The sequence below is a fragment of the Triplophysa rosa genome, linkage group LG8, assembly GCF_024868665.1.
Source record: "Triplophysa rosa linkage group LG8, Trosa_1v2, whole genome shotgun sequence".
NCBI classification, from domain to species: domain Eukaryota; kingdom Metazoa; phylum Chordata; class Actinopteri; order Cypriniformes; family Nemacheilidae; genus Triplophysa; species Triplophysa rosa.
In genome coordinates, this window is record NC_079897.1 from 6,009,682 (window position 1) to 6,036,532 (window position 26,851).

The 26,851-nt window shown below is 38.9% G+C and overlaps 1 protein-coding gene across 2 annotated transcripts in view; it reads right to left on the reverse strand.

Annotated features, from left to right (window-relative positions):
• Positions 1 to 631: 631 nt before the first annotated feature.
• scap (SREBF chaperone) overlaps positions 632 to 26,851 on the reverse strand; it is a 57,825-nt gene continuing 31,605 nt past the window's right edge. The window contains exons 4-23 of one of the 2 annotated variants that reach the window (XM_057339644.1): positions 24,632 to 24,789; positions 24,312 to 24,520; positions 24,110 to 24,215; positions 19,391 to 19,563; positions 18,852 to 18,978; positions 17,777 to 17,889; positions 16,101 to 16,195; positions 15,907 to 16,005; positions 15,613 to 15,825; positions 15,008 to 15,372; positions 14,756 to 14,902; positions 7,553 to 7,754; positions 7,352 to 7,467; positions 6,761 to 7,262; positions 6,321 to 6,406; positions 6,137 to 6,219; positions 4,595 to 4,761; positions 4,307 to 4,387; positions 3,966 to 4,172; positions 632 to 3,330 (exon numbers count right to left, since the gene is read on the reverse strand). In XM_057339644.1, the coding sequence (XP_057195627.1) occupies positions 3,085 to 3,330; positions 3,966 to 4,172; positions 4,307 to 4,387; positions 4,595 to 4,761; positions 6,137 to 6,219; positions 6,321 to 6,406; positions 6,761 to 7,262; positions 7,352 to 7,467; positions 7,553 to 7,754; positions 14,756 to 14,902; positions 15,008 to 15,372; positions 15,613 to 15,825; positions 15,907 to 16,005; positions 16,101 to 16,195; positions 17,777 to 17,889; positions 18,852 to 18,978; positions 19,391 to 19,563; positions 24,110 to 24,215; positions 24,312 to 24,520; positions 24,632 to 24,789 (3,495 nt within the window). In that variant the 3' untranslated portion in view covers positions 632 to 3,084. Of the gene's footprint in view, positions 3,331 to 3,965; positions 4,173 to 4,306; positions 4,388 to 4,594; positions 4,762 to 6,136; positions 6,220 to 6,320; positions 6,407 to 6,760; positions 7,263 to 7,351; positions 7,468 to 7,552; positions 7,755 to 14,755; positions 14,939 to 15,007; positions 15,373 to 15,612; positions 15,826 to 15,906; positions 16,006 to 16,100; positions 16,196 to 17,776; positions 17,890 to 18,851; positions 18,979 to 19,390; positions 19,564 to 24,109; positions 24,216 to 24,311; positions 24,521 to 24,631; positions 24,790 to 26,851 lie in introns of both variants that reach the window. The other variant, XM_057339643.1, reaches the window with a different exon arrangement.

Here is a 26,851-nt window from a genome sequence, read left to right on the forward strand (position 1 = left end):
TTGCTATTGACGACTAGTGAATAATGTCAGACTATTAAGTAAGGTATTATGTACAGTACAGGCAGCCGGTTGTTATCGCAGAAATAAGCCCCGACAGTGTGATCACTGAAGGGGCTTATTTCGCGATAACAGCCGGCTGCTTGTACATTATCTTGCTTATTACAGGGCTACTTGCCAAATGAGAAAAAAACTGGAAATGTGAATTTGAAATATTAGCTAATTTTTACCGAATGCAGACGTTCCACGAGGAAGTTATTTACTTTCATTTTAAGGTAAGAAATGACGTTCAAATGTCACGAACAGGCAATTTGGTTTAATCATTTGTAAATATAATGTCATATATGTTATTAAAAGACATATTTATGTGTCAAAAAACCTAAATGATTTGCTGCATCTAGGTTGCATGTGTTGTTATATTTGAGAGGTTGTTATCTGGGAATAACGACCCTGCAAATGTCACGAATGGCCAATCAGAATCAAGCATTCCAACGAGCCGTGTAATAAATGAAACGATATCATGATACTGCCGCATGTGTCATACCGTCACATGCCTAATGTCCAATTTTAATGATTCTTGTAGCTAAAAATGTCAGACATTTGATCTGCGTCAAAGAATGAAAACCGAAATAGAGAAGGTATTAAAGCCTTTTTATTTGCAAATTAGTACAAAGGTTTTTTTTTCCCGTGTTAAAAATAGAACAGAGCATTAGTTACATCCTCCAGTCTGGTTACACCGTGTAGTGTATTCGGAAAAGAAACAAAGAGGGTAGAGTAGGCCCAAAAAAAGTCATAGAACAATATTTACACCCAATATCTCTCTGCCCTCTCCATATCTGAATAAACAGTGCAACATTCAGGCATTTCACATCAATCAAAACATCCCCTACATCAGCAGCAGTCATCGTAAGATACAGCGAGATGAGAGCAGTATTCTACATCAACACCGCACACATCACATCAGTTTAAGGGAAGGGTGAGACAGCAGTAAATTGAATACAATTTATCACTCCTCGCAATATCATAATGGCTGCCATTGTATGTGACAGCAACCCTACAAGGAAATGATGCTTGTCCTGAAAATTATTATAAATCTTCAAGCAGTACTCTGTACGCACAGGGTTTCTGATGCACTAAAGCAAGATGTTATACATGGTGCTAGTGATAACTGGCAACATTTTCACTTGAAAATATTAGATTTTTGCTATTCCTGTTTTCAATATGATTAGAGCAGTCTTACCAGCTGGTCTCATATACACATTTTGTTTTTGAAAATTGGACGGTAAAGTTCAGCCATGCCAATGCCACAATAATCACAAATCAATTGAGATGAGGGGTGTTAAAAAACGAAACAACATTATTTAACAACATTTGTCAAAGCGACTACATGGTTTGAAGAATTCAGTTTAAAGGGGTACTAATTCAACACCAGTCCTCTTATCATCTAATATTTACATTCCTAAAACATGAATAATAAAGGACTTACAACATGAGTTATGAATAGAAATGCACATGATTTCTGTTCAGTTACAGCTGCGAAATCTTTTTGTTGGTTGTCCCAATCGATCAAAAATCCTGATTCAAAAAATCTTGGCCCAAATTGCAGTATCCAGTCCTGCAGCACTGTATAACCTTTATATACGGGGATAGAAATATAATCCAATTTATTAAAACAGTTATCCATAAACCGTTAATTAAAGCATCATGTTATAATTAGTTTTAAGGTGCAATACAAACCACCCAAACACATTTACATTTAAAGAGACGTTCTGGTACAGTCCACTTTTACAACCCCATAAACCCAAATGCTCAAACATTTCATTTGGAATGCACACGTATACATCACTCTCGAATAAAATGAACAATGCTTACATCTTTACTAGTGTTTTGTATCATCTAGGTGTGCTTTAATATTTCATTGAATTTCAGTTCTCAGGACAAACGTCTAGATTTGTTGTGTCTCAGCACATCAGACAAATACAGTAATACAAATTGGTTATTATGGCTATATTAAACATAGGCCGGACCAAATGTGTGTATTTCAATGGAATCTTCAGGGCTTGATTTGATTGACTAGCATTTTATCATTTCAAAACATACAGTAACAACTAAAGCTCAACATAATCTCAGTGACGCCTGTAAACTGCTCATGGTTCTAAAACAAACAGACAATTCAAAACGGGAAAAATAATACACATTAAAAAGCAGCCCTTTCTACCATTTCTCCATTAAAGGTGTTAATATTCAACCTCATTTGTTGCATTAAGATTTAATTGACTCTGGGACATTTGTACTGATGGCTGAAATACAAAAATACTCATGGAAAACAGGTTGACATGTTTTTTACAGCTACTGACTATTATATTAAGGTTTAAGTTAGTCAAGTTTACTTGCATATTAAAACTTAATATCTCCACCTTAGCTTATCTATCAGCCAAGTTTCATACAAACTGTTAGAAATTTTTTACTAATAAATAATTGATTTCAACATTATAACTGACAACCTCCCACTCCAAACATCTGCTTTTTGACAATGCATCTCTGACATCACACACACAACCACACTCACAAAAGCATTAAACTCCTTTAAACAAACACCAAGACAAACTCATATTCTTTGACCAAGATCTAAGCCTTGTCCTTTTGTTCTCTCCTTCCTCCTCTTCATTCAACCTACAAACACATTATGTGAAGTCTCAAGCCGTCACACAGTTATGGTGTCAGGCAGCGTGGCATTCTCACTATGTGCTTCGCACGCACGCACGCACGCACGCACGCACACACACACACACACACACACGGACATCTTAAGGCAAGCCAAGTGAGGCACCTCTCACGGTCAGCAGCTGTTATGCTACCTTCATGTAAAACGAAAATTTACAGACTGTACTGTACGATGGAGTTGTGTTCTACCTAAAGATCCAGAATGCTCCAGAAGAACAGATCAAGACCTAACAGTAACTCCTCCCTCCTTGAAGGCCAGTGGATGAGACGACATCAGACATGTCTACAATGAACCTCCTGTCATACAAGTTAAAGGGGGATTGCTGTTCCACCGGCCAAGAGGTATTCGGGCTGGTGTGTATTTCAATCCAGCTTCTCCAGAACAGAGGGTACATAGACCAGACTGAGCTCGCTACCGAAGTCACAGACTATGGCGGCATTGTCCAGAACCAGGAGCTGCCTTACACTCTGGCCCTCGCTGCTCTGGCCCAAGTACACAGTCTGCAGAAGGTCCCCGTAATTCAGGTCCCAGAACGACACACATCCTTGACCTCCCGTCACAAGTAAGCTTTCGGAGATCACCCCTAGACTGGCCCCGCATCCCACCTCCTGAAACAGAGAGGGGTGTGAAGAGGTTAGTATTGAAACCACCTCACAATGAAGAACTAGTTAAAGGGGTCATATGGCGCGAATACGTGTTTTTCTGTGTCTTTGGTGTGTTATAAGTTGCCCATGCATGTATTAGACACGTAAAATTGCAAAAAATTAAAGTGTCGGAACATAAGATGCATTCTATCTAAAAGCAAATGCTCACCCAGACCTGCCTGAAACACTTAGTGTAACCACACCCCCACAAATCTATGTCAGTTTGTGGTATTTGACAAAGGCCGCCTAAAAGTATAGGCAAGTAAGGTGGGCGTACCTGTCAGTACAATTGCTTTGAAACCTGATGTTCCAAATATGGTAAGAGGCGATACATTTCCAGTATTCGACCAATCACTACGCACTGGTTAACTGGCCAATCATAGCACACCTCGCTTTTCAGAGCGATGAGCTTTGTAAAAAATCTTCACGTTTCAGAGGTGGGGCAAAGAGGAGATACAAACATGCACGGTATGTGGAAAATACAGCATTTTTGAACCTTAAATCGTGTATACACATTGCATTACATTTAAAACAAACGATAATATTAGGTTTAGCCCTGTCATATCACCCCTTTAAAGTGTCTTATAATATTCATGCACCTGTTGTATGGAGTACAGCTTTATGCCTGTGCTACGGTCCCAAATGCAAATGAGGTCATCCAAACCACTGCTTATGATGCAGGAGGTCGAGCAAACCAGCGAGGTGACATCACCGCGGTGACCATACACGTGGCTCACGCGGCTGCCTGTTAAGACATCCCATACGCAGATGGCTCCGTCTTGGCCCCCGCTGGCTAAAACCATTGTCTACGACACAACACAGGAGGAGTACTATTAAAAAAATCTGTGCTAAAAGCAACATGACAGCAGAGCAATACAAATATCCAAGTAAATGCACAAATACATAAAATTTATGATTTACGCGTGGTTGTGATTCTTACCTGGTCTATGTAGATGGCAGTAATGCCACCCGAGTGACCCTGCAGGGTAAACAAACAGCAAGAGTCTTCTAAACGGTACACCTATAAAGCAAAGAGGACAGAATAAACATCAAACCAAAGAATGAGGTCACTGTAAACTTTGAAGACTATTCTGGGTTATGCTAAGGCTATAATGCTACAAATAACAATGTAAAAATCCCCACAATCAGTGCAGAAAATCCCCAAAAGTATGCATATTCGATGTGGGCATTGTTTTCACTTGATATGTGTTTGTGTTGTGTCCTTTACCCTGACTGTATGGTCCTGGCTGCCGGTGACCACTCTCCCCGCAGCAGCTTTGAGCACAGTGATTGGTTTCTGGTGGGCGCACTGCACCGAGCGCGTCAGCTGACAGCTGATCACATCTTCACTGCTATAACAGGGTGAGGGTGGAAGACTCCCCCGGCCTGGTGGACCTAATGCAAACAAAATTAGCGTCACTTAAACAAGATTCATACATGCACAGATTGACTTTCTTGGACTATTCTGCATTGATGCACAAAAGTTCATAATAGAGCTGTAAAAATACCATTTTCTGAAGATACTGTTTCAACTTTTCAAATCATGTTTGACAGGAAAACATTTGAATGTCACTGGCATTTGTTTACTAGCCTGGTAATACCAAACTCTGCTACTTTGCTTTGCTTCGTAGATAGAGTCTGGAAGGGCATAATTGACAAGCGTTTACATTCTCGTGGGGGAGGGGGGGCGCTTGTCTGAAGATTAAAATCATTGGTGTACCTGTAAGCCAATCACATAACGTTTAGTTATGACGTATGTTATGCGCTGGCTCAGCCGCCTCAAACTTCTGCTGTAAACACAGGTATGCGGCGAAAACAAAATTATCGAGCGAAATACTGGAGTGAGGATGGCTGTGAACGACTTTTGCAGATTATGTTAAGTAAATCTACGCATCCACGGTACAATTAGTGTATCTAAACTAATATTTGACAGTAGAGACAAACAAGAAAATATTTGCAACCAACTGTCAAAGTTAGGATTAGTTCTGTTAAACGCAGCTCTTCATTCATTTCGAGTCTGTCGGAAATGCTGCAACTTAATTGCAAGATTACAGCATGACATGGCAATATTCAAGGACTGGAAAAGAAAGGAGACACTGACCTGTCAAAAGGGTGCCAGTTCGAGCTCGACAGATCAAAGAGACCGAGATACACCCTCTAAAACTCCAAGGACCATAAAAAAGCCGAAGAAGGCCATTGACTTGCCATCACGGAGCAGTGTCACCGAGGTGGGTTAAATCACAATTATCGCCTTGCCGGACTTTGGTCTCCCAAGTTTCTCGCTGACGATCAACAGTTGATAAATTAAACTTTTCCCAAAACCTGTCAGGAGTAGGGCCACGACATCGCCTCCATTCAAAATGTGAACCAAACATTCTTGTTCGGGCTTCAGTTGGCAAATGCCGGCAATATTCTCCACAACAGAGCGAATAGCATCCCGTGTCTCCATGTCTGCTGTCGTTTTAGATTTCCCTAATCTACAATCTTAAATTCGCCGCCAAGCGTCTACGTCACGTCTCTCAGCCCGCCCTCTTTTCGTTGGTTGGACGGCTGGTGCGGAGCCGGAGATAATCTGGGAGCTGGTTTGCTATATCAGACTGAGTACAGAAGCGAACTGAAATTGAGCGTAAGTACGTAGTCTGACGTAGTCAGGCTATTTGTTTACATCATGAGTCTACATTTAACCAAATTACAAGGTACCAATCCACGCCTACTGGTACATTCCTCTGCAGACTTCAACATAGTTCACTAATACTTTTTCCCAACTCACCACGATACTGCAGCAACCCAAGAGGTTTGTTGATCTCCACGGTGAAGAAATCCAAAGAGCCATTCAAACGGGCTGCCACAATTCTAACAGAGAACATCACAGTTAGCAGGAGAACACGTGTTTAATGGTCAGGCGTGAAACTGATGTGGTCTGGGGTGTGTGCCGTTGAGTTTGTGAAATGCACCTGTTGTTGAGAAAAGCTAATGCAGTGATACCCGATACACCATCTTCATTACAGCATCTTAATGTTCCCTCTACTGCATCCCACAGCTGATAAAAACAGAAAGAGAAAGAGAGAGGGCGGGTTTAAGCCCTCAAAATACCTCAAAATGTTGTTACTTTAAAAGCCCTCATCATCTCCAGCTCTGCTTTTAACTGGCAGATCGTTTACACTTGGTAGTAAGATGCATCTCATGGATCTGGATTTCAGGAGGAGGGTCTCTTAATTCAATACTAGAGAACATACACTACCCTCCGACATACATCCCTGCATGTTGATAAAGCTAAAGAAAAAATGTGATGTGCACACAGGCATTTTCATCAACCTCTGAAAATGGATGAAAGTGGTTGAATCTCATGAAATTTTCACCATTTTGGATCAGGTGTAAACAAAGACTCGCTCACCTCCAGTTTGCCGCTGCTCCGACCCGTGGCAATAAGGTTACCCCTCAGCTCCATGGCCCAAACTGAGCTGTCCCAGTCAACACTGCTCTGCGGGGAAAGATCTGACGGCAGAGCAGGCTGGTCCCCCAGGCTATGTCGCCTTTGTTGTGACGGTGGAGGAGAAGGGGGAAAGGCCAGTGGGGGTGAGGTCTCGTGCTCTTGGTACGCCTTCTCCACCAGTCCTCCGAAGTCAAAGCCGGAGCTGCTCGCGGTCTGAGAAGGGGGCAAGGTCACGAAGTTGGTGTCAATGAGCGGGGTGAGGTCCGGCTGATCCCCAAACAGGGCGGGCCGTGCGGGAGTGATCCTCCTCCTTATTGGGAAAATATCTACATCTGAACCTCCCATAGTCCCACCCCCTACCTCCCTGAACTCCGCCCCCAGGAGGCCATCAGGCTCACAAGCGTTTATGTGATCCCAGCCATCGCGATGTTCCCAGCAACCACTGCTGCTACTCCTGCGCAGACTAACACAAAAAACAACACCACATTCACCCATTAGAGCATAATTATAATAACGTAAAAGGTGCAACGGATGAAGGTCAGCATTTATTACCCTTTGTTGGGGATAACAGTAAGACAGTCTCCCGTCTGCGCGTCCCACACACGGATCTGTCCCGCCAGACAACAGCTGGCCAGCAGCATGCCATCACTGGCCAGACACTCAATATCCTGTGGAGAGGTATCAAAGTTACTTTATATACGTCAGAGCGCATTTCTGATCAGTAATAATGGAACATTTCAGCAGGACTCTTACCATGCTGTGACCTCTCAGCAGCAGAGGAGAGATTTCACTGATCGGCGGGGAGTAACCATATTCATCGCAGGGCAGATCCCCACGGCGACGCCGGCCGTGGGACACCCCGTTCTGCCCGTAGTTTCGAGGACAGAGCACTCGATACAGACAGAAAAGCAGAAGGACCAACACCACGCCAGCGAAAAGTCCAAGAGCCGCCACCCTGTGCACATAATAACCAGTGATGTTATACATGATCAGTCTACAGATACAGAAATAAAGCATTAAGAGTTTTTTTGGGGTGTAACGATATATTGTAATAACACATCACAATTAGGTCTGTCAAATGATTAACCACGATTAATCGCATCCAGAATAAATGTTTGTGTTTACATATGCACCGTGCATATTAATTTTGTATTTATAAACACAAAAACATACACATATACAGTATGTATATATATATATATATATATATATATATATACAGGTGCTGGTCATATAATTAGAATATCATCAAAAAGTTGATTTATTTCACTAATTCCATTCAAAAAGTGAAACTTGTATATTATATTCATTCATTACACACAGACTGATATATTTCAAATGTTTATTTCTTTTAATTTGATGATTATAACTGACAACTAATGAAAATCCCAAATTCAGTATCTCAGAAAATTAGAATATTACTTAAGACCAATACAAAGAAAGGATTTTTAGAAATCTTGGCCAACTGAAAAGTATGAACATGAAAAGTATGAGCATGTACAGCACTCAATACTTAGTTGGGGCTCCTTTTGCCTGAATTACTGCAGCAATGCGGCGTGGCATGGAGTCGATCAGTCTGTGGCACTGCTCGGGTGTTATGAGAGCCCAGGTTGCTCTGATAGTGGCCTTCAGCTCTTCTGCATTGTTGGGTCTGGCATATCGCATCTTCCTCTTCACAACACCCCATAGATTTTCTATGGGGTTAAGGTCAGGCGAGTTTGCTGGCCAATTAAAAACAGGGATACCATGGTCCTTAAACCAGGTACTAGTAGCTTTGGCACTGTGTGCAGGTGCCAAGTCCTGTTGGAAAATGAAATCTGCATCTCCATAAAGTTGGTCAGCAGCAGGAAGCATGAAGTGCTCTAAAACTTCCTGGTATATGGCTGCGCTGACCTTGGACCTCAGAAAACATAGTGGACCAACACCAGCAGATGACATGGCACCCCAAACCATCACTGACTGTGGAAACTTTACACTGGACCTCAAGCAACGTGGATTCTGTGCCTCTCCTCTCTTCTTCCAGACTCTGGGACCCTGATTTCCAAAGGAAATGCAAAATTTACTTTCATCAGAGAACATAACTTTGGACCACTCAGCAGCAGTCCAGTCCTTTTTGTCTTTAGCCCAGGCGAGACGCTTCTGATGCTTCCTGCTGCTGACCAACTTTATGGCGATGCAGATTTCATTTTCCAACAGGACTTGGCACCTGCACACAGTGCCAAAGCTACCAGTACCTGGTTTAAGGACCATGGTATCCCTGTTCTTAATTGGCCAGCAAACTCGCCTGACCTTAACCCCATAGAAAATCTATGGGGTATTGTGAAGAGGAAGATGCGATATGCCAGACCCAACAATGCAGAAGAGCTGAAGGCCACTATCAGAGCAACCTGGGCTCTCATAACACCTGAGCAGTGCCACAGACTGATCCACTCCATGCCACGCCGCATTGCTGCAGTAATTCAGGCAAAAGGAGCCCTAACTAAGTATTGAGTGCTGTACATGCTCATACTTTTCATGTTCATACTTTTCAGTTGGCCAAGATTTCTAAAAATCCTTTCTTTGTATTGGTCTTAAGTAGTGCTGTCAATCGATTAAAAAAATTAATCGGATTAATCACACATTTTCTGTGATTAATCACGATTAATCGCACATAACAATAATATTTTAAAATATACTTTTACATTTTAGTAATTTCACATTTAATCTTCAAATTGATGTAGAAACAACATATTTCTTTAACAGCATCATTTTATGAAAGCTAACATTTTGATATTAGTATTGTAACTGATGTCTCTATTAAATTGATTATTTTAACATTAATTATAGCCATTCAACAATATAATTGAGAGCTATCATGAAATATACATAAATTGAAGGAAGTTCTCAAACACTTTACAGTCTTTAATGCTAAATTATCAATTAAATGCAGAAGAATTCTCATTAAAGCTACAAAATCTCATTGATTTCTTCTTTTCTTTTGTTCTTTGATTAACATTAGTGACAGGAGTCACAGCAGCACGTTTAAGAGCGTGGCCCCTTTAAGAGCTGTCTCAGTACGCAGATCTGACAGTCACCGCACTCCCATTTTCACAACTCTTTGCATTCATTTAAGATTTTATTTTACACTTTGAAGTCTTGCTTAAGAAAATGCTAGACAAAACGGGCTTTCTGACATAATCTTGTATGGTTTTATCCATTCAAGCACGAAAGAGAACTTAACACGGATGCGCTGTCTGACAGATTCACCGACGCAGCCTTCAGCCCGTGACTGTTTACACCAGACTGGACCTCGCGTTGCATTTTGCCGCGTCCCACAGTTTAGAAGCTGTCTATCTTCATTGAACGCGTCAAAGCAACTGTTTAAAATCGCGCTTAAGTGGTTTAAAAGCCTGTACACGAATACGAGCGTGATTACATAATGTAACGCTAGACAAATATGTCAAAACAAACGGATGCTGCGTTAATTACGTTAAATATTTTTCACGCGTTAATTTGAAAAAATTAATCGCATGTGTTAACGCGTTAACTTTGACAGCCCTAGTCTTAAGTAATATTCTAATTTTCTGAGATACTGAATTTGGGATTTTCATTCGTTGTCAGTTATAATCATCAAATTAAAAGAAATAAACATTTGAAATATATCAGCCTGTGTGTAATGAATGAATATAATATACAAGTTTCACTTTTTGAATGGAATTAGTGAAATAAATCAACTTTTTGATGATATTCTAATTATATGACCAGCACCTGTATTTTAGGAAATATTTATGTATTTATTTATATTTATCAATAATTAAAATTATATATAAACGTTTATTATTTTTTATTTTTCTTATATGCATGTATGTGTTTATAAATAAAAAAATAATATGCACAGTGCACAGACATATTATGTAAACAGACTTTTATTCTGGATGTGATTAATCACGATTAATCGTTTGACAGCCCTAATCACAATAAAAACTTTTTTTAATGTATTGTAGAGCTATGGTGAAATTATACAACATGACGTCTGTTTAATCTTTTTTTGCTTTAGCAGTCATCTGTGTCAAGATATAGACGTTGCATCAGATGCAAGCGACTGGCTGAAGTTAACTTCCGGACTGTGTTCGGTTATAATATAACAATTTATTTTATATTTAATTTATATTACATTATTTTATTACATATTAATTGTATTAAATCATATTAAAACTACTTAACAGTTTTTGATTCTTTGCGGAGGTCTACCGGAAGTTAAGTCTGGACCACATAACGTTTGTTTATGTTGTTGCTGCTGAAACCATCTATTTAATATTTTCATGCTTTTTGTGCTTTTACCGATTTAAAATCTGACCTTTAAAGGGTTTAGCTTTCTCAATTCCTTTTTAATTATAATTTGGTAACAGTTTACAATAAGGTTTTGTTAACATTAGATAATGCATTAGCTAACAAACTAACAATGAATATAATCAAACGTTAAATGTGAAAATGTTAACAATAATGCATCATGAACTAACATGAATAATTGTATTGTCATTAAGTAACATTAACAAAGTTCAATACATGCTGAGAAACTTGAAAATATTACTTATTGTTAGTTTGTGTTAGTTAGAAGTTTCAATTAGACCTTGAATGTTGTCAATTCTTTAACAATTATCAATAAAAATCCCAATTTGTCTCAAATCATAAAATTAATGTATTGTTATAGCCCTAGCTTTGTTCTATTCTCTTATGAATGGGACAATTAATATCAAATCGACACGTGAGCGTGTGTAACTACAAACAGTATTTCTTGAAATTCCAGTTTACTCATGTCTGCAAACTCCAAGGTGACTCAAAGGTCAGCATGACGTTTAAACACATCCACACACTGTAGTTTTATCTTACACATAGCACACAAACCGTGACCAGGGTTCAAGTATGAAAGAACAAAGAACATCTAGCTGGAGCCCAATGGAAGCATTACTGAGAAAAAGCCTTTAAAGTGAACTGACCCACATCTCTGATGTATATCTCAACCACAACGGCCTTATAGATAAGCCCGTGAGACCTTGGAACAACGACCTTGAACACTGTGTTTATGTTTGTGTGAGAGAGATGCTATTGTTTATCTCCACAGTGACATCATTGGACATGCGGAGTGTGCTGGTATGAGATACGATCGAGAGCTCTTAGTTAATCAATGTCAGCTTTTTTCAACGTACAGTATGAATGAACTAGTCCTATTGTTTAGGAGAATATTTCAGCCTTGTGGTATGAAAGCTCTCGACATTTGCACACAGAGAGACCACAAAGGGAAGCACTGATAGAGACTTTCCGAGAAAAGTTACTGAGCAACTAGAGCTTCACAATGACTGAGTGAATGCTGTCTGTTTTATATATAGAACAAGGTGGGGAAAAGAAACCAAAAAGAAAATCCTTTCAGATCTTCCTCAAAGCCCTCTGGTGACTTCGCAAACTGTGGAGGAGTTTTAAGAAAAAATTTTTTTTATTACCATACGACCGTGAAATGTGGAATTTGTTTCTGTGTTGTAGGGATGGGCGATATTATATAGCAGGGGTATTCAATTAAAGTTCCAAGAGGTCCAGTCTTTATACTTTCTTCCAAACAGAGGTCCGGACAACATGTTTTTTTTTAATAACAAAAAAATAATATTTAATCAGTTTAGCCCACTTGGATATATATATATATATATAAGTTATGATCTTTTATCAGGCCATTTATTTTATATTTTGATATCCACAGTATGTATGTATTGTAGGCTCTGTGGCTTTAGGGGAATGCCCTCTTAATAGAAGTCTGATCATTAATATTTGTAAATAAAAAAGCTACAAACAACAAATTTAATGTAAGAATTAAATTGCTCTCATCATAAACAGAAAACATTACTTACTAAATTAGCCTTTCCATGCCTTTCATACCAGAACTACTTCTATCTTTAAATTCCCAATTAGAACAAAATGTGATCCTGTTAGTGAAAACACAGCGAGTCTTTTTACTGTTTTCTACATAAAATCATCCTACAGAATATTCTGTGAAAATATAACAACAATATCTTCAATATTGACTGAATAATGCCATTTCAAAGATTAAAATTTTAGTTAATGCTTGAAATTAATCTTTGATGCTTGTTATTTAATGATTAATTCGTTTATGATGCTTTAGCCTGGGTTTTCACAGGGACACAAATGTTTACGTGCTGATCAATAATGCTAATGATAAATGTAGGCTAGATAAAAACGTTCATAAAATATCGCAAATCTGGTTGAAAGGTTGGATATATAGCAAACAGTAAACAGACAGAAACAAATACTTGAATATTGCTGCATTTTGTTTACTGTTGTGTCTCCATTTATCTGCTCTGCATGTCTGCACTAGTGTTGTTAAAATAAGCACGTGTCTGCTGCTCTTCATGCGGCGCGTCTTTGGCGGGAGAAAAGCAGCGCACGCGGAGCTGAAAGGGTTCAAATGAAGCGCGTTTATAGCTAAAAGATATCACAGGATATGGCGTCAAAAGATCAAATACATAAATGTCCCTGAGAGTACGCACGATTTGATTCTCCGTTGTGACGCGCGGCTCAATTTAAACAACTGAAAGAGTCAAAATTTTAAATGTCTCGCGGTCCGGATGAAACGAAGCAAAGGTCCGGATCCGGCCCGCGGTCCGCCAGTTGACGATGCCTGTTATATAGTTTGCGATATACCGGTAGAAATTCCCTACACGATAGGAATTAGTCTTCCCACGATATAAACGATAAATTGTAGTTGATGACGTATTTCTTTGTGAGACCCATTCACAGCTCATATGTGAAGCGAAAACGGGTATAGCGGAGGGCGGACGTGAAGCTGAGAAAGAGTTTGCACTAAAAGACGAGCTCTAAATCTCGTTTAGGTTGGCACTGTAGATGCATCCGTGTTAATGTTTAGTTTCACTTTCATTTTATTTAATTCGTTTGTTAAGTATTCGTTGATAGTCATAATACGTTACACCACAACATTTAGTTTGGCTAAAAGTATTTATTTAAACATTCGTTAGATGTTATGCGCGCATTCGCAAATTGTTTAATACGATTTCTTGCCTATATACAGGATGAACGGAGCGTCCCGTGCGCAGCTCACGCCCACATGTGCTTTCATAACGACACAGCGTGCACAGCACTGCTGTCTGTTTACATACAGTACAAAATGCGAGTTTGTATTACGTTATTTTAAATACGTTTATGAGCGTATAAAAGCATGGATTATTTAATTAGATTTCTTTTATCTGTTCTCTTTCTGTAGCGCGAGTCATAGACAGATTCAGTGTATGTTGCTGTGAGAAGAGAAGGTTCACACAGTTCAAGAGAGAGTGATTGACAGCGTGATGTGATCGATCGTTTACACCCAACAATAGAATATATACAGTTTTAGGTATGACATGATGTGTTTATTGAGCTTTAGTTCATTTAACTTTTCTTTACTACAACCTTTTGAAGTTGAATCTCACTATGATATTTGATATTTACAAAAATACTGTAGGTATATTTTAGGAGCTGTTTGATTTGGGGTAAGTTTTACTTTTTGATAATAGTTGTTTTTCTGAGGGTCTAGACTACATGCAGCTACTATCACTTGACGCAAAAAACAGCGGTGGATGGCGTTATGGATATATCGTCATTTTTATCGTTATCGCAACAAATACCAGGAATTATCGTGATAGAGTTTTAGGGCCATATCGCCCATCCCTACTGTGTTGTTGCAAGATACGACTAGAGGAAAATGTGCAAAACTTACTCCCACAATGTTAGGATGTTCTTGATGGTTGCTAGGGTATTCTACGTGGTTGGTAGGGGGTTGCTAAGGTCTTTTGAAATTAGATCTGCACTTGCAATCTTTAGGTTAACCAGCCTTTTTTGTGACTAGCCTACTCTGCCCCATTTCCGAACATTGTTGGTCAAAGCATTTGTAGAATACCTAAACAAAAAGATACTGACTTGTAAAGCGTGAGGTCTGTTTGCAGATCAGAGGTCTTGATGCTGGGGGGAGGAGCGTGATGTGTATCTTGAGGATGGCGAGTGTCTATGGCCTCTTGTGGGCTGAGATGCAATGTAACAGGGATGACTGGCAGAATGCTGATGTACCTGTGGGCATCAGAGAGGGGCTTACCAACGTAAGTCCTTTTACATACAGAAAAGACTCAGTTATGAGTTCATCCATAATTTAACATTTAAAAGAGAATATAGTACCTCTTAGCAAGAGTGATATTGTAATAGCTAAAGAGAGACGGCCAGTGCCGGAAAGAAAGTCGCCTCCACAGCTCCTCGTCATCAGGGCCCCAGGTGATCTGGGGGCTTGACACAGGGGGAGCTCCCGGACTGGGCGGGCGGTGACCTTGGGATTGGTTCTCAGGTATGGGGGTGGGCTCAGGGGCAGGGAGCACGCTCAGAGTGCTGGTTGGATCTCCACCGGGAAGTACTGGAGCCACGCCCAGGTGAGGAGGAAGCCCCGCCTCCCCAAGAGGACTCTGCTCTGACACCTGAGCGGCGAGAAATGTCCTCAAACCAGCAGGGTCGGTGTAAACCAGGATCCCAATCCAGATTACAGTGCCCACCTATAAAACAACAAACATGCTCTCTGTTCAGATTTTATAACAAATATCTCAACGTCTTGAAGATGGTGCGTGAAAACTTTCTGCACCACTAAACAGAACTGCAATGTGTTTGTTGTTAGGCAAGACATGTTTTAAAATAAAATGATACTGTTTGGAAACAAACACTACTTTTGCAATTCTGTTTGGTGTTACTAGTACCGCAGAAATTGCATACTTCAGCTTTAAAGTGATAATCTTTACCATGATGATTCTCTGTGCCAGGCGAGTACGGGCTAAGAAGTACACCACCCTGAGCCTTTTGGGCAGGCGGAGGTTACGGAAGGCTGGAGCCTGAAGGGTGATTGTGTGGGGTGAGGGCCGGGGTGGTGGGGGAGTCTCTCGTGGACGTAAAGGGCCTGGTTTAGGCGGAGGCATTCCAGCTTCAGCCGGGAGTCGCCGGTTTAGATCTGCTAACTGTTGTGAAACAATCAGAACAAGATATTCAGATTCAATGTTTCTCATTTAATTCCAAAAACATCTTCTAGAGTGACTCACTTCCATCCGGCGGATGTCGATAGACAGCACGGTGGTGAAGAAAAACATCTGAAGGAAGAAATCGGAGACCAGACCAACCACAGCGAACAGACAGAACTCCTACACACATAAACACACAAGGAAATAGAAGGAATAGTAAGGTCTTCCAAATTGACAAAAGGGAATATTTGTTTTGTTTTTCTAACGAATTTCACCTGAATTGCTGGTACTAATGTGAAGTATCCAATGAGGATGATGCCTAGTTCAGTAGCCATATTCTTCATGATGGACCAGCTCTCATTGCTTAGACCTTAATGGACAAATAAAAAGTTAAATAAATATGATTATTTATTATCTATTGACATAGAGATGCACAAGAGTATAACACTGAATGAACTTTAAAATCCCCTTTTTTGGCATTAAATTAACTATTGAGTCTACACAAACAATGGTCTATACCAGTAGCGAACCCTCAGGGCCCTCTGTGATGACCTAAACTATCGTAAAAAATAATATTTAAAAACTTTAAAATATTATTTTCAATAAAAGTCTGAAGGTTTTCCCTATGATTTATTTATATTTGACTTCCTGGATAGATGCGGACTCGATCCACGTGAGATTTCCAAGTCTCACGAGAGTAATTCAAGATCACGGAGCAGTTGCAGTTCTGCGATGTCAAACGCTTTCTGCGCAGCCTCCGCATGGTGCAAGAAGTCGAACGTGTGCTTACGTTGGGTGCCTTCTGTTGGCATACCGCTGGCTGACAGTACAGTTAATCAATGGGAGAGATTCATTTTGAATGACAGTAAAACTGACCAATCATATCATCTTTCTAAACGTGCGCGCTTTGTTTTTTACTAACTTTCTGCCATCTGGGGGGTTGTTCACCAGCAATCTCGTAAAGCGGAAGCAGCACCCGAAGCAGGTCGCCAACCGCCAAACATAAAAGAAAGAATAAGGAATGCGGAAAACTTCATTCAAAATGCAAAACACTAACAGTTTGTGGATGAACTTTGTTATCAAGTCTCGGAAAAATATATAAAAGCTGATAAAGGAGGAAGACTTTGTTATCAAGTAATTTGATCATCAAATTGTAAGTTATTTATGATTTATTAGGCCGCCGTGCCTCAATTCATTCTGGTTGCTGATGTGAGCTTAATTTCAGTTAAATTTCTCAATTTTGATTTTAACTGGTCAGTCTTAAATGTAACATATATTTGCTGTTATTCTGCATAACAGTGACATTTTATCAGACAAAATGGTAAATTTACTATGGTCAGTTCCATATATTTAGCTCACTGTAACATTACCAGTTTAATATTAAGATTTATTATAATCACAGTTTATATTCGCTGGTGAATCTCTGTTTATTGTCTGCTAGTGTAGGTTTTCTTTGCTGAGAGTGCTCTCATGAGAGGTGTCACTTTATAAACTGGTATTGTGTACATTAGTCTGTGTTGGTTTTATGATCAGACTGGGAGATAGTGTCGGTCATGTGTGTGCAACCCGGTCCATTATTCCATTGAAGAGCACATACACATGGCACGCCGATCATAATGCATATGTGTAATAAGGATTTGTATTTTTATTGCGTGTTATTTTGGTGATAACTGTCTTGCTGTGTTGTTTGGCTTGTTGCTTTTCAAGTCTGGAGTAGTATTGTAAATGTATAATGCGGTAAGTGTGATGGTATAATGATGTATGCGCACTTCTATAGGAAAGCACAGTAAGGTAAAATAAGGTTAAGTGTGTGGGTTTGGGGGGGGGGGGTTGGGTTGCGCATGCGCAGAGGGCCAAGGCTCAAACGTCACGGTTCGTTACTGGTCCATACCAAATACTATGGCCACAAAACTCCATCGCACACATTGTGCCAGTTTGGAAGATCTCTGACCTTGAGCAATGCGCAGCTTGACTTCAAGGTCAACAGGAGTTGACACAACAGACTTAGTAAGAACCAGGACATTCTCCAAACCGATGACCACCACTAGATACGGAAAGATCTCCCTGCAAGCCAGAAGCAGATCAAATATTTCCATTACATTTACATTTATGTAAAGCAACATAGAAAGTCATAAACATTTGATCAATTCCTGTGTTTCCTGACAATTGAACCAATGACCTTGGGTTGAGAAACAGGAACAAAAACAAGCATTTGAAAATCGTGATATAAAAGGCTCGTGTGTAAAAAAGAATACCTTAAACTGTACTGAATGGAACTTAAAGGGATAGTTCACCCAAAAATTGAAATTCTGTCATGATTTACTCCCCCTCATGTAGTTCTAAACGTGTATATGACTTTTTCTTTTGTGTAACACAAAAGAAGATATTTTTAGAAATGTTTCAGTGGTTTTGTGTCCATTCAATGGAAGTCAATGGAGGTCAATGTTGTTTGGTTACCCACATCATTCAAAATATCTTATTTTGTGTTCTGCAAAAGAAAGCAAGTCATACAGGTTTGGAATGACATAAGGGTGAGTTAATGATAAAAGAATCTTCATTTTTGGGTAAACTATCCCTTTAAAGTGAGGACAGGTTGGTCAGAGAGAAACTAAACAGGCTAAACAGTGCATTATTAATAAAATATACGCTGAGGACTTGACCTTCTGTAAGCCTGCTGTGCGTTGACCCAGATAGTGTGCATGTGTTGACTGTAGGATGACCTGGTGAACCTGAATTTGTTTGGACAGCCTGAGCTCACACCACCGTGACTCCGTGAGGCCAACGGAGAATCATCCCTGCCCACTCCTACCAAACATGTTCCTCCAAATCTGCATGCTGCCATTATTACTGCCAATCAGTTACACATCAACCTGCCTCCTAAATCAATCGTGGCATTTTGATTCCGCTAATAACACCACAAAATGTCATTGATAAGAGTTCCAATTCTCCGATGCTTAGCTGCCTGATAATGTGAGAGGATTTTCATGATATCAGTGTATGAATATGTGTACTGGATGATCTCATACCCTCCATTGAGCGTAGGCGTCAAGCCAAATAAGGTGCAGAGTCCCACAGACATTAGCAAGGAGCTGAGAACCGTGACCACGGCAGCTAGTGCCAAGCCCCATTTGGACTTCACCATATCAATCTTTCCTGTAAAGTGAGAGAGATTAAACAAACGTTTTTTTCCCAAGAGGATTTTATAAGAACGATCCTAATAAAGCATGTGCATGAACTTTCAAGAAAAACGTAGGATAGAAATGATTTGTTAATGCTGAACGTTCTGTTCTAAGGATAATCCGGACTCTAACACGCCTGTCGAAAGCTCAGTTAGAAAGTGAACGGCCTTATTAATCCCAAAGCTTTCTGCTGCCAACACTATGTTCACAGGGCACCTGGCAACATGACCAATTTACACACAGTGTCATAATATCGCCAAACATTTATAATAGGACAATACAATCAAGTCTAGGAAATGAGTAAACGGACAAAGCAATAAAAAGCTACACATTCTTCTCTGGCTCAATATAAGACTGTAGAGAGGGAAAATGCAGATGTTGCTTACGCGTGGAGAAGTAGATATAAGCAAAGAGGATGATGTAAGTGGTAACTAGAGGGATGAGCTCAGCGATGCCGATCTCTTCTTTGAAATGGACGTGTACCATGTGATCTTCACGCAGGCTGCAGTTTGCTGAAGGATGAAGCTGTTTCAGACGCGCTCTGAGGCTGGCTACAAACCTGCTCGACCACACGCACAAATACAAATGAACAGTTCTTTAAATAACAATATTATTTAGTTAATTTCATGCCATGACATATCTGAATCTCATTTTCAAAAAATAACAACTTAAAGGAACTGTAACACCCTATGTACACCAGACATGAGTGGCGCGACGAATGCCTTATTCTTAATGGGTTTGTCGTGTCACATCCAGTATGGACAAAATTAAAGCAACACTATGTAGTTTTTCAACCTTAAAATAATGTCTACAAAATTATTTCAGTGGTAGAACAACTCTTAACCGGACGAATTCTACTGCCACTGCAACCTGAGCAGCCTCCTAGTGGCTTTGGTTGTACACACAACCCTGCCCATCCCCTGCCTGCGGAAGAGTGCGACTTGCTTTACTTGCTGCATTCAGCATAAGCAGAACAAGTGTCGCAGCAAAGATCAGCAGCAGGAGTTAGATTTTATTCATCATGTGAGAAGAGTGAAGTGCTGACTGAAGTGCCGATGGCGGAGGCTTTTCTGCAACCTAGTAGAATATGTAAGCACTGTCATCAGTGGCAGAGCCAGAGTTTTATATATGGGGTGGCCAGGGGGTGGCCAATTAGTACTTCAGCGGGTCCACAGACCATGACAGAAAATGTGTGTGTAACCCTGACCTGGCATCGAATTATAAATAAATAAATCCTAGGATTGCTGATTAGAGGTACAAGTGATAATTTACACAAATGTGACAAATGCATACAAAACAATTGCACAACGTAATGAGATTAATGTAATTCTAAATGTATATAGATTAAATAAATTATAAAATTTAATTATGAAAATGTTGAAAACATAGTTTAACCCTGATAACTTGTTTAAATTAAACATGAAACAAAGCAACACCAGAGGTGTCTTTAAACTTATGTGGATCAGAGTAGCATATATCTGATAAAACATATACTCATTCATAGGACTGCAAGATTAAAATAAAATCATTGATGCTGATTATTGCCATTGATGTTGTAATATTGATTATTACTTTCAGATATTAGAACACACGCTACAAAACAAGCTGAGAAGCGTTTATGAGTTATTTTATTGCTGTTTTGATTATCTAAGGAACATAAAAATTTGTTATTCAAACTAAAAATATATAAATAGAAAACAAACAAAGAACATCCAACATCACTAAAACACTCAATGGCTTCAGGTTATACAGTAAAGAGTCTGACTACTCTAATGAATCTCTTTCTTACATCGTATCTGTACGCGGTTGTTAATGATAAACTTTGTGAGCGTGGAGCACTTCAGCACAGCTCTTCTTCACTGGTGAATCATTTAAACGCCTCTTATTGGCCATTATATTCTTACCATGAACTTGATTGGCTGTAATGCTCAAAGCTGTAGCAGAGCAAAAACGCTGTCATCCACATTCGTTCATTTTCACCTCATCTTATTTAGATTGCGACTGTCGTAGCTAGTTTATTATTATGCAGAGACTGTTTTTCCTCTTTTATCTTAATTTTGGAGAGTTTTGTTCATTATTTTCCAAAGCCTCTGTTAATTTCCGACCCTGATGTAAACAATGTATGTTGGGAACCGATACTATCTGTTAATGGAGCCTAACGTTAACTTACACACTGAAAAGTTATTTAGGAATCCTAAAGCCAAGGCTAAAGAGTGAAACTTATTTAAAACACAATGATTCCTTCTTGTGTATTTCTAATATTTGTATGAAGTACACCTGCTTCGAATGTTAAAAGAAACAGGGGATCTCTCCCAACACTGATTATATTTATCTAAGGTTAAAAAACGCTGGGAAACTTTACATTTATGCAACATTTAAAAGTGTAACGTTAGAAAGTAGGTAGATAATACTATAATGGTATGGTTCAACAAAAAAAAAGTACCTGACTGAGTCTGACTTGAACTTGAAATGGCTAGCAAGCGTGTACGTTTTAATATTCCATTTGTTTAGCAAATTGCAGCGATCCATTTGCTTCTTTTATATCTTTCAACAGTCTTTAAAAAGAAATCTCTGATTTCGCGCTGTACAATCCACTGCACAACAACTTTTTTCCGTTCTAAACAAAGAAAAGATAGCGATAAACACTGACTCGCTTGACTTTTGTGTGCGCTACGATGATGTCACGTGCAAGCACTGCCGCCAAACGTAAAAATAAAAACTTTGTTCAACGAGAAGTGAAATCAGATGTCAATCAACATAAGTAGCGAATCAACTTTTGGGGAGGCAAATTGGATGTCAGGGGTATTCAGTGCCACCCTGGACCCCCTCTCTGGCTCCGTCACTGACTGACATCCCGGTTACATTTTAATTTTCTTTTTGTTCTAATTTTAAAAAGCCTCTGCTTTGCAATTTATTTAAAATAAACGTTTTTCATTTTGGCTATGCCTTCCTTATTCGTTTCTTTTTTATTTATTTAACATGAACGTTTTTCGTTTCGTATTCCCTTTCTTATTCGTTTCTTTTCTTTTTTTGCACAGTGTGTGCCGTGATTACTTCAACGTAAAGGTTTCTTTTTTCATTTCTTATTTATTTTTTGCTTGATTAGTGTCGTGATTATTCGTTTTGTTAAAGGCAACCTATCTGCCATTAAAGTTTTTAATATTTGTTTCTTATTTTTTTGCATGGTGCCGTGATTATTCATTTTGTTAGGTCTGTGTATAATATAAGTAAATGTCACTGTACTTTTTTGTAGTTTTGTGTGCTTTTATTAAGAAAGATATTGAACCCACTATTAATTCAAGCAATTGGCTGCTTGAACTAAGAGTAAAATGTGTCATCTTCGACCACACCACAGCAAACCCCCCACCCCTGGTGTCACCGGTACTACCGGTGTTTTTACACGTCGATTAACCGGTGGGAAAATTTCATGCCCGCCACATCACTAAGCCTGGGTGAAGTAAGCCAACAGCTAACTATAAGACGAAACGATCTAATATGCAAGTCTCAAAACAGCATGCAGAGACAGCAAAGAAACCAAAGAAAGCTGAAAGAGGGAACAGGATGCAAAACGGATGGATACCTAGCCATCCTGTAGTCTTATGTATAATTATTTTCTTACTGTCGTGTAATTTAAGCTTATTTGTTATTAGGCTGTGTTCAGGTTGTCCATTGGTGCACTACTGGCTCACAATTTATAATTTATTACCTTAGCCAAGAGATAAGGTAATGTTTGCCGGTCGTGCCTCGTAATGAATGTGTGTAATGCTTGTAAACGATGCCTTCCAAACCACAATAAATGTTTTATGGTCAAAAGTTGCAGATTCCTTATTTCATGCACATAATCCACATAATTGTTGAGAAGTTCAGTCGTTGAATAGGCTAATGTTATCAGTATCTGTAGTTACCATGCTAGGTAAGCTACCATGCTATTACACAAACCAAACGCCTGGTCGCGAGTGTGTTTAGTAACTTCCGAAAATATAACTACAGAAAAGTACTATTTTCTGTGATTACTAAACACATTCGCGTCCATGTGTTGTGTTTTGGGTGGATGCAAATGTGCTATGTAGCTAGCACGCTATGTGCTAACAACATTTGGCGGTTCCATCAGCTTAGTCAACAAATTCACGTGTATTGCGCTGCCCACAGGGAAGCTTGTACAGCAACAGTATTTACGCCACTGGTCAGACAATTGCACTTATCAACCACATGGGGGAACTGTGCTTTTCCACAATCGCGCCAAAACGTTCTAAGCACAGTCTGAAACGGTTACAGTTATGTTTCCACATGAGCCTGGTTCGACACGCAATGATTACAAACTGTTCTCGGCTCAGAATTTTTGGCACGGTTGTCTAACCGTGCTGAATCGTGCTAATGAATGTGCGCAGAGGCGTTATAACTCAGTCTCTGGTGTTACCAAGGCAGCGCATGACGCGTTTGTGTTTACATTCTAAAAATTTCCGTTATCAGCCCTGCAGTGGAAAATGAAACCATTTACGTACCAGCTGGCATGGATCAGCACGGAGTGGAATGATTCAGCAACAAGAACGATTCGGCGCAATGGTGGAAAAGCGCTCCATGTCTCGCTTTAAAAATTATAATGGGTTCTAATGGGTCATATTGTGTTTTTTCATGTTGCGTTGCGTCAGGTGTAGACAGGGTGTTAGAATATTGGAACTAGCGCTGGTAAATCGATTCCAAAGTAAATGTTTGCATTTATAAAATACATTATAATATAACATATACGTAATATATAATAATATGTGTAAGGGTGAATATTTATTTGTATATATAAATACACAAACGTACATGTATATATTTTATAAATACGAGTAATATACATTTAAATTTATACATAATGTACATTATATTTAAATATAAATTGATATACATTTATGTCAATATTTGTCATATATACACATGCACATGTTTGCATTTATAAATACATATAAACACGCCACATGCATATATTATTATAAGCACAAACACATATTTTGCGATTTGACAGCACTAATCAGAACCAAAATAATTACTCGATTTTCTTTTTATTTTCATTGAAAGGGTCAGAGGTTCTCTCATTATTTAGAAACACCAGTGAGGCTGACCTTGCGTCATAAGTGCTTAGTGCAATCGTGATTGTGTATGTGACCACTCGCATCCTGCTGTACAGACTCACACCCGTCTGCTTTCCTGGGACACCAAAGAGTAAGTCTGAAACATACACATGATCATTGGGATTAGCATAAATGTCCTCAAACAACAGCAGGTCACTTTTAATGCCGGGAAAAATTCAATGAGCTTCATCACCTCTCAGGGTGGCTGACGTGTGAAGGCCTTTGGGTTCGTGCTGGTGCACTGTCTTTTGGAGGTCTGGATCTGAATCGAACAAGTCGCGCCGATTCTGCCAATAGTTGCCAGGGGATACCAGCAGGCAGCCATGCTCTGGAAGGACCGCCTGCATGCGCCGTAACCCCGGCAACAGGTCTGTCACCTGCAAGCACAGCGCCTCCAAACTTCTGTGAGAGGTGAAGAAAATCAAAGGAAAGAACAAGATTTGTGAAATGTTCGGTAACAAAGTGTGATGAAAGAACTGTCAAAATCAATGTCAGAGTAGAAAACTCACTGACCTGTCAGTGTAAACATGGTTTCTAATCTCTTCCAAAAGACTGAAAACACGCCCAAGGGGAGAGCGGAAGACGTCCACAGGAACCAGACTGTTGTCCCATGGTGAGACTGCTGCCTTGACTAACACCTGCTGGATGAACGCCACCGGAGGACCCCGATACTGCAAGAAGTGCAACATTTTTGGGGTCATTCCGTGTCAAATCAACCAAATTTTGAATATTTCCCCAGTTCAAATTTATTAATTTTTTCTATTTTTACAGAGGCAAGACCAACATCTGGAATGATGTTAAAAAAATATGAAATGCCACAGGTGAATAGTTATTAGTGTTGGGTGTAACTAGTTACCAAGTAATTAGTTACTGTAATTAAATTACTTTTCCTTTGAAAAAGTAAAGTAAGGGATTACTCTAGTTTTTTCTGTAATTTAATTACAGTTTCTTCTGATGTAATTAAACTAAATACTTTTTGTAATATTTGTGTGTGCAATAGTGGAATTGACATCAAAATTCAAAGTCTAACTTTAAAATCCGTGCTTTAATGTATTATTCTTACATTTGTAATACTTTGGTCAGTTAATAATACTACTTTATGTAGTTTTATATTATTTATTTGAATGAATTAAAAGAGCCGTTTCATGTCTATCCTTGAGTCACTTAACTAATCAAGGTTGATGTAGGATATAGAAAGTAATAAGTAATTAAATACTTTTCGGAGAGAGTAATTTGTACAGTAATCTAATTAAACTGTTGAATATGTAATTAGTAACTAGTAGTTACTTAATTACTTTTTCAGAGTAACTTGCCAAACACTGGTAAGTTAACACTCTGCCCTAAAAACAGAATAGACTTAGCTATTATACTGCATATTTAAACTCTTGGTCATTCCAAAATGGCTAAAAAATCCTTTCTTGCTAATTTATCTGAGACAGTATTTTCCTTTGGAACTATAATATCTTTTAAATTAACTATTGAGACCAAGTTAATGTGCCTCAACTTCAGTAGTCCCTTAGCAATTTCAGTAGTGTTGTACTAAGATGTTGTTAAAATTTATGTTCAATGCAGATGTTTTAAAAGAAAGAAAAAAGATACATTTCTAGATTCAACACTATTTGTTCTTCAGACATTCCTCTTTAAAAGAAATGAAATACCAGATTTTTGAAAAATGACCCACATTTGGTTTTTGATGACTGAAAATGTGTGCATTTTAACAGTTTTCTCATAAAGCCACATTTAGATCCTCATATCTCTAAGACTGCATCTTATAGGGCTTTAAAAATGTAGTTCCCTAAGTAAGAGAAGTCGGTCAAGAACAAGAAGCTAAAAGGACATTAAGGTATCTCTAACGGTTCTGGAGTTAGAGGCATGCATATTTTGCAAAAAGAACACAAAATTGCCCTTTCTTCATTTTTGAACTGTCACCATTGGCATAAAATGCATAAATTATTCTTAAAATTAACCGATTTACTAACAGATATACTGATCTTTGTGTAAAAATAAAATAATGATGCTGGCATATTTCTAATGTCATTTTTCACACCCTCTAATATGGCTCCAAATTAAGATTGAAAATTTTAATTTTTACCTCCTTCTACATATTAATTGATTACTTAATAACCATTCATCGGTGGCATTTCATATTTTGGCTTTCATCTCTACTGATGTTGGTCTTGCTTCTGTTAAAAGGAAAAAAAATAAAACATTTCAGCTGGGGACCTATGGTTGAGTTGACACGGAATGACACTTTGGAGTTAATAGGGTCGTAAAAGGGAACTAGAGCTCTACAGCATCCGAGTAGTTCCCTAAGATTATTATATTCCTATTTGAGCAAAACCCCAACCTTAAAGGGATAGTTCACCCAAAAATGAAAACGAATGTGTAATGGAAATTTTTAATTCTGTTCAATTATATTTCATCAATTATCTTTTATTCAATCATCTTTTAGCAAAGCTAGTTACATGCATATACATAGATAAGTGTTTCTTTACTTTACTTAATTTTTCTGAGAAAGTGATTCATGGTAGAAATGTACCTACGCTTCAAACGTAAACAAATATTTTTAGAAATGTATGTCTGTATAGTTTCCTGTTTTTCAGTGGAGCAGTACCTCTAGAGAAAAAATGTAACACCTAAACCCCTAAGAGATTTTGGGTAGTCTGTAGACCAAATCAAAGTATTGAGAAGACAAAGAAAAAGCAATATAGGGGCAAGGAAGTAAAAATGATG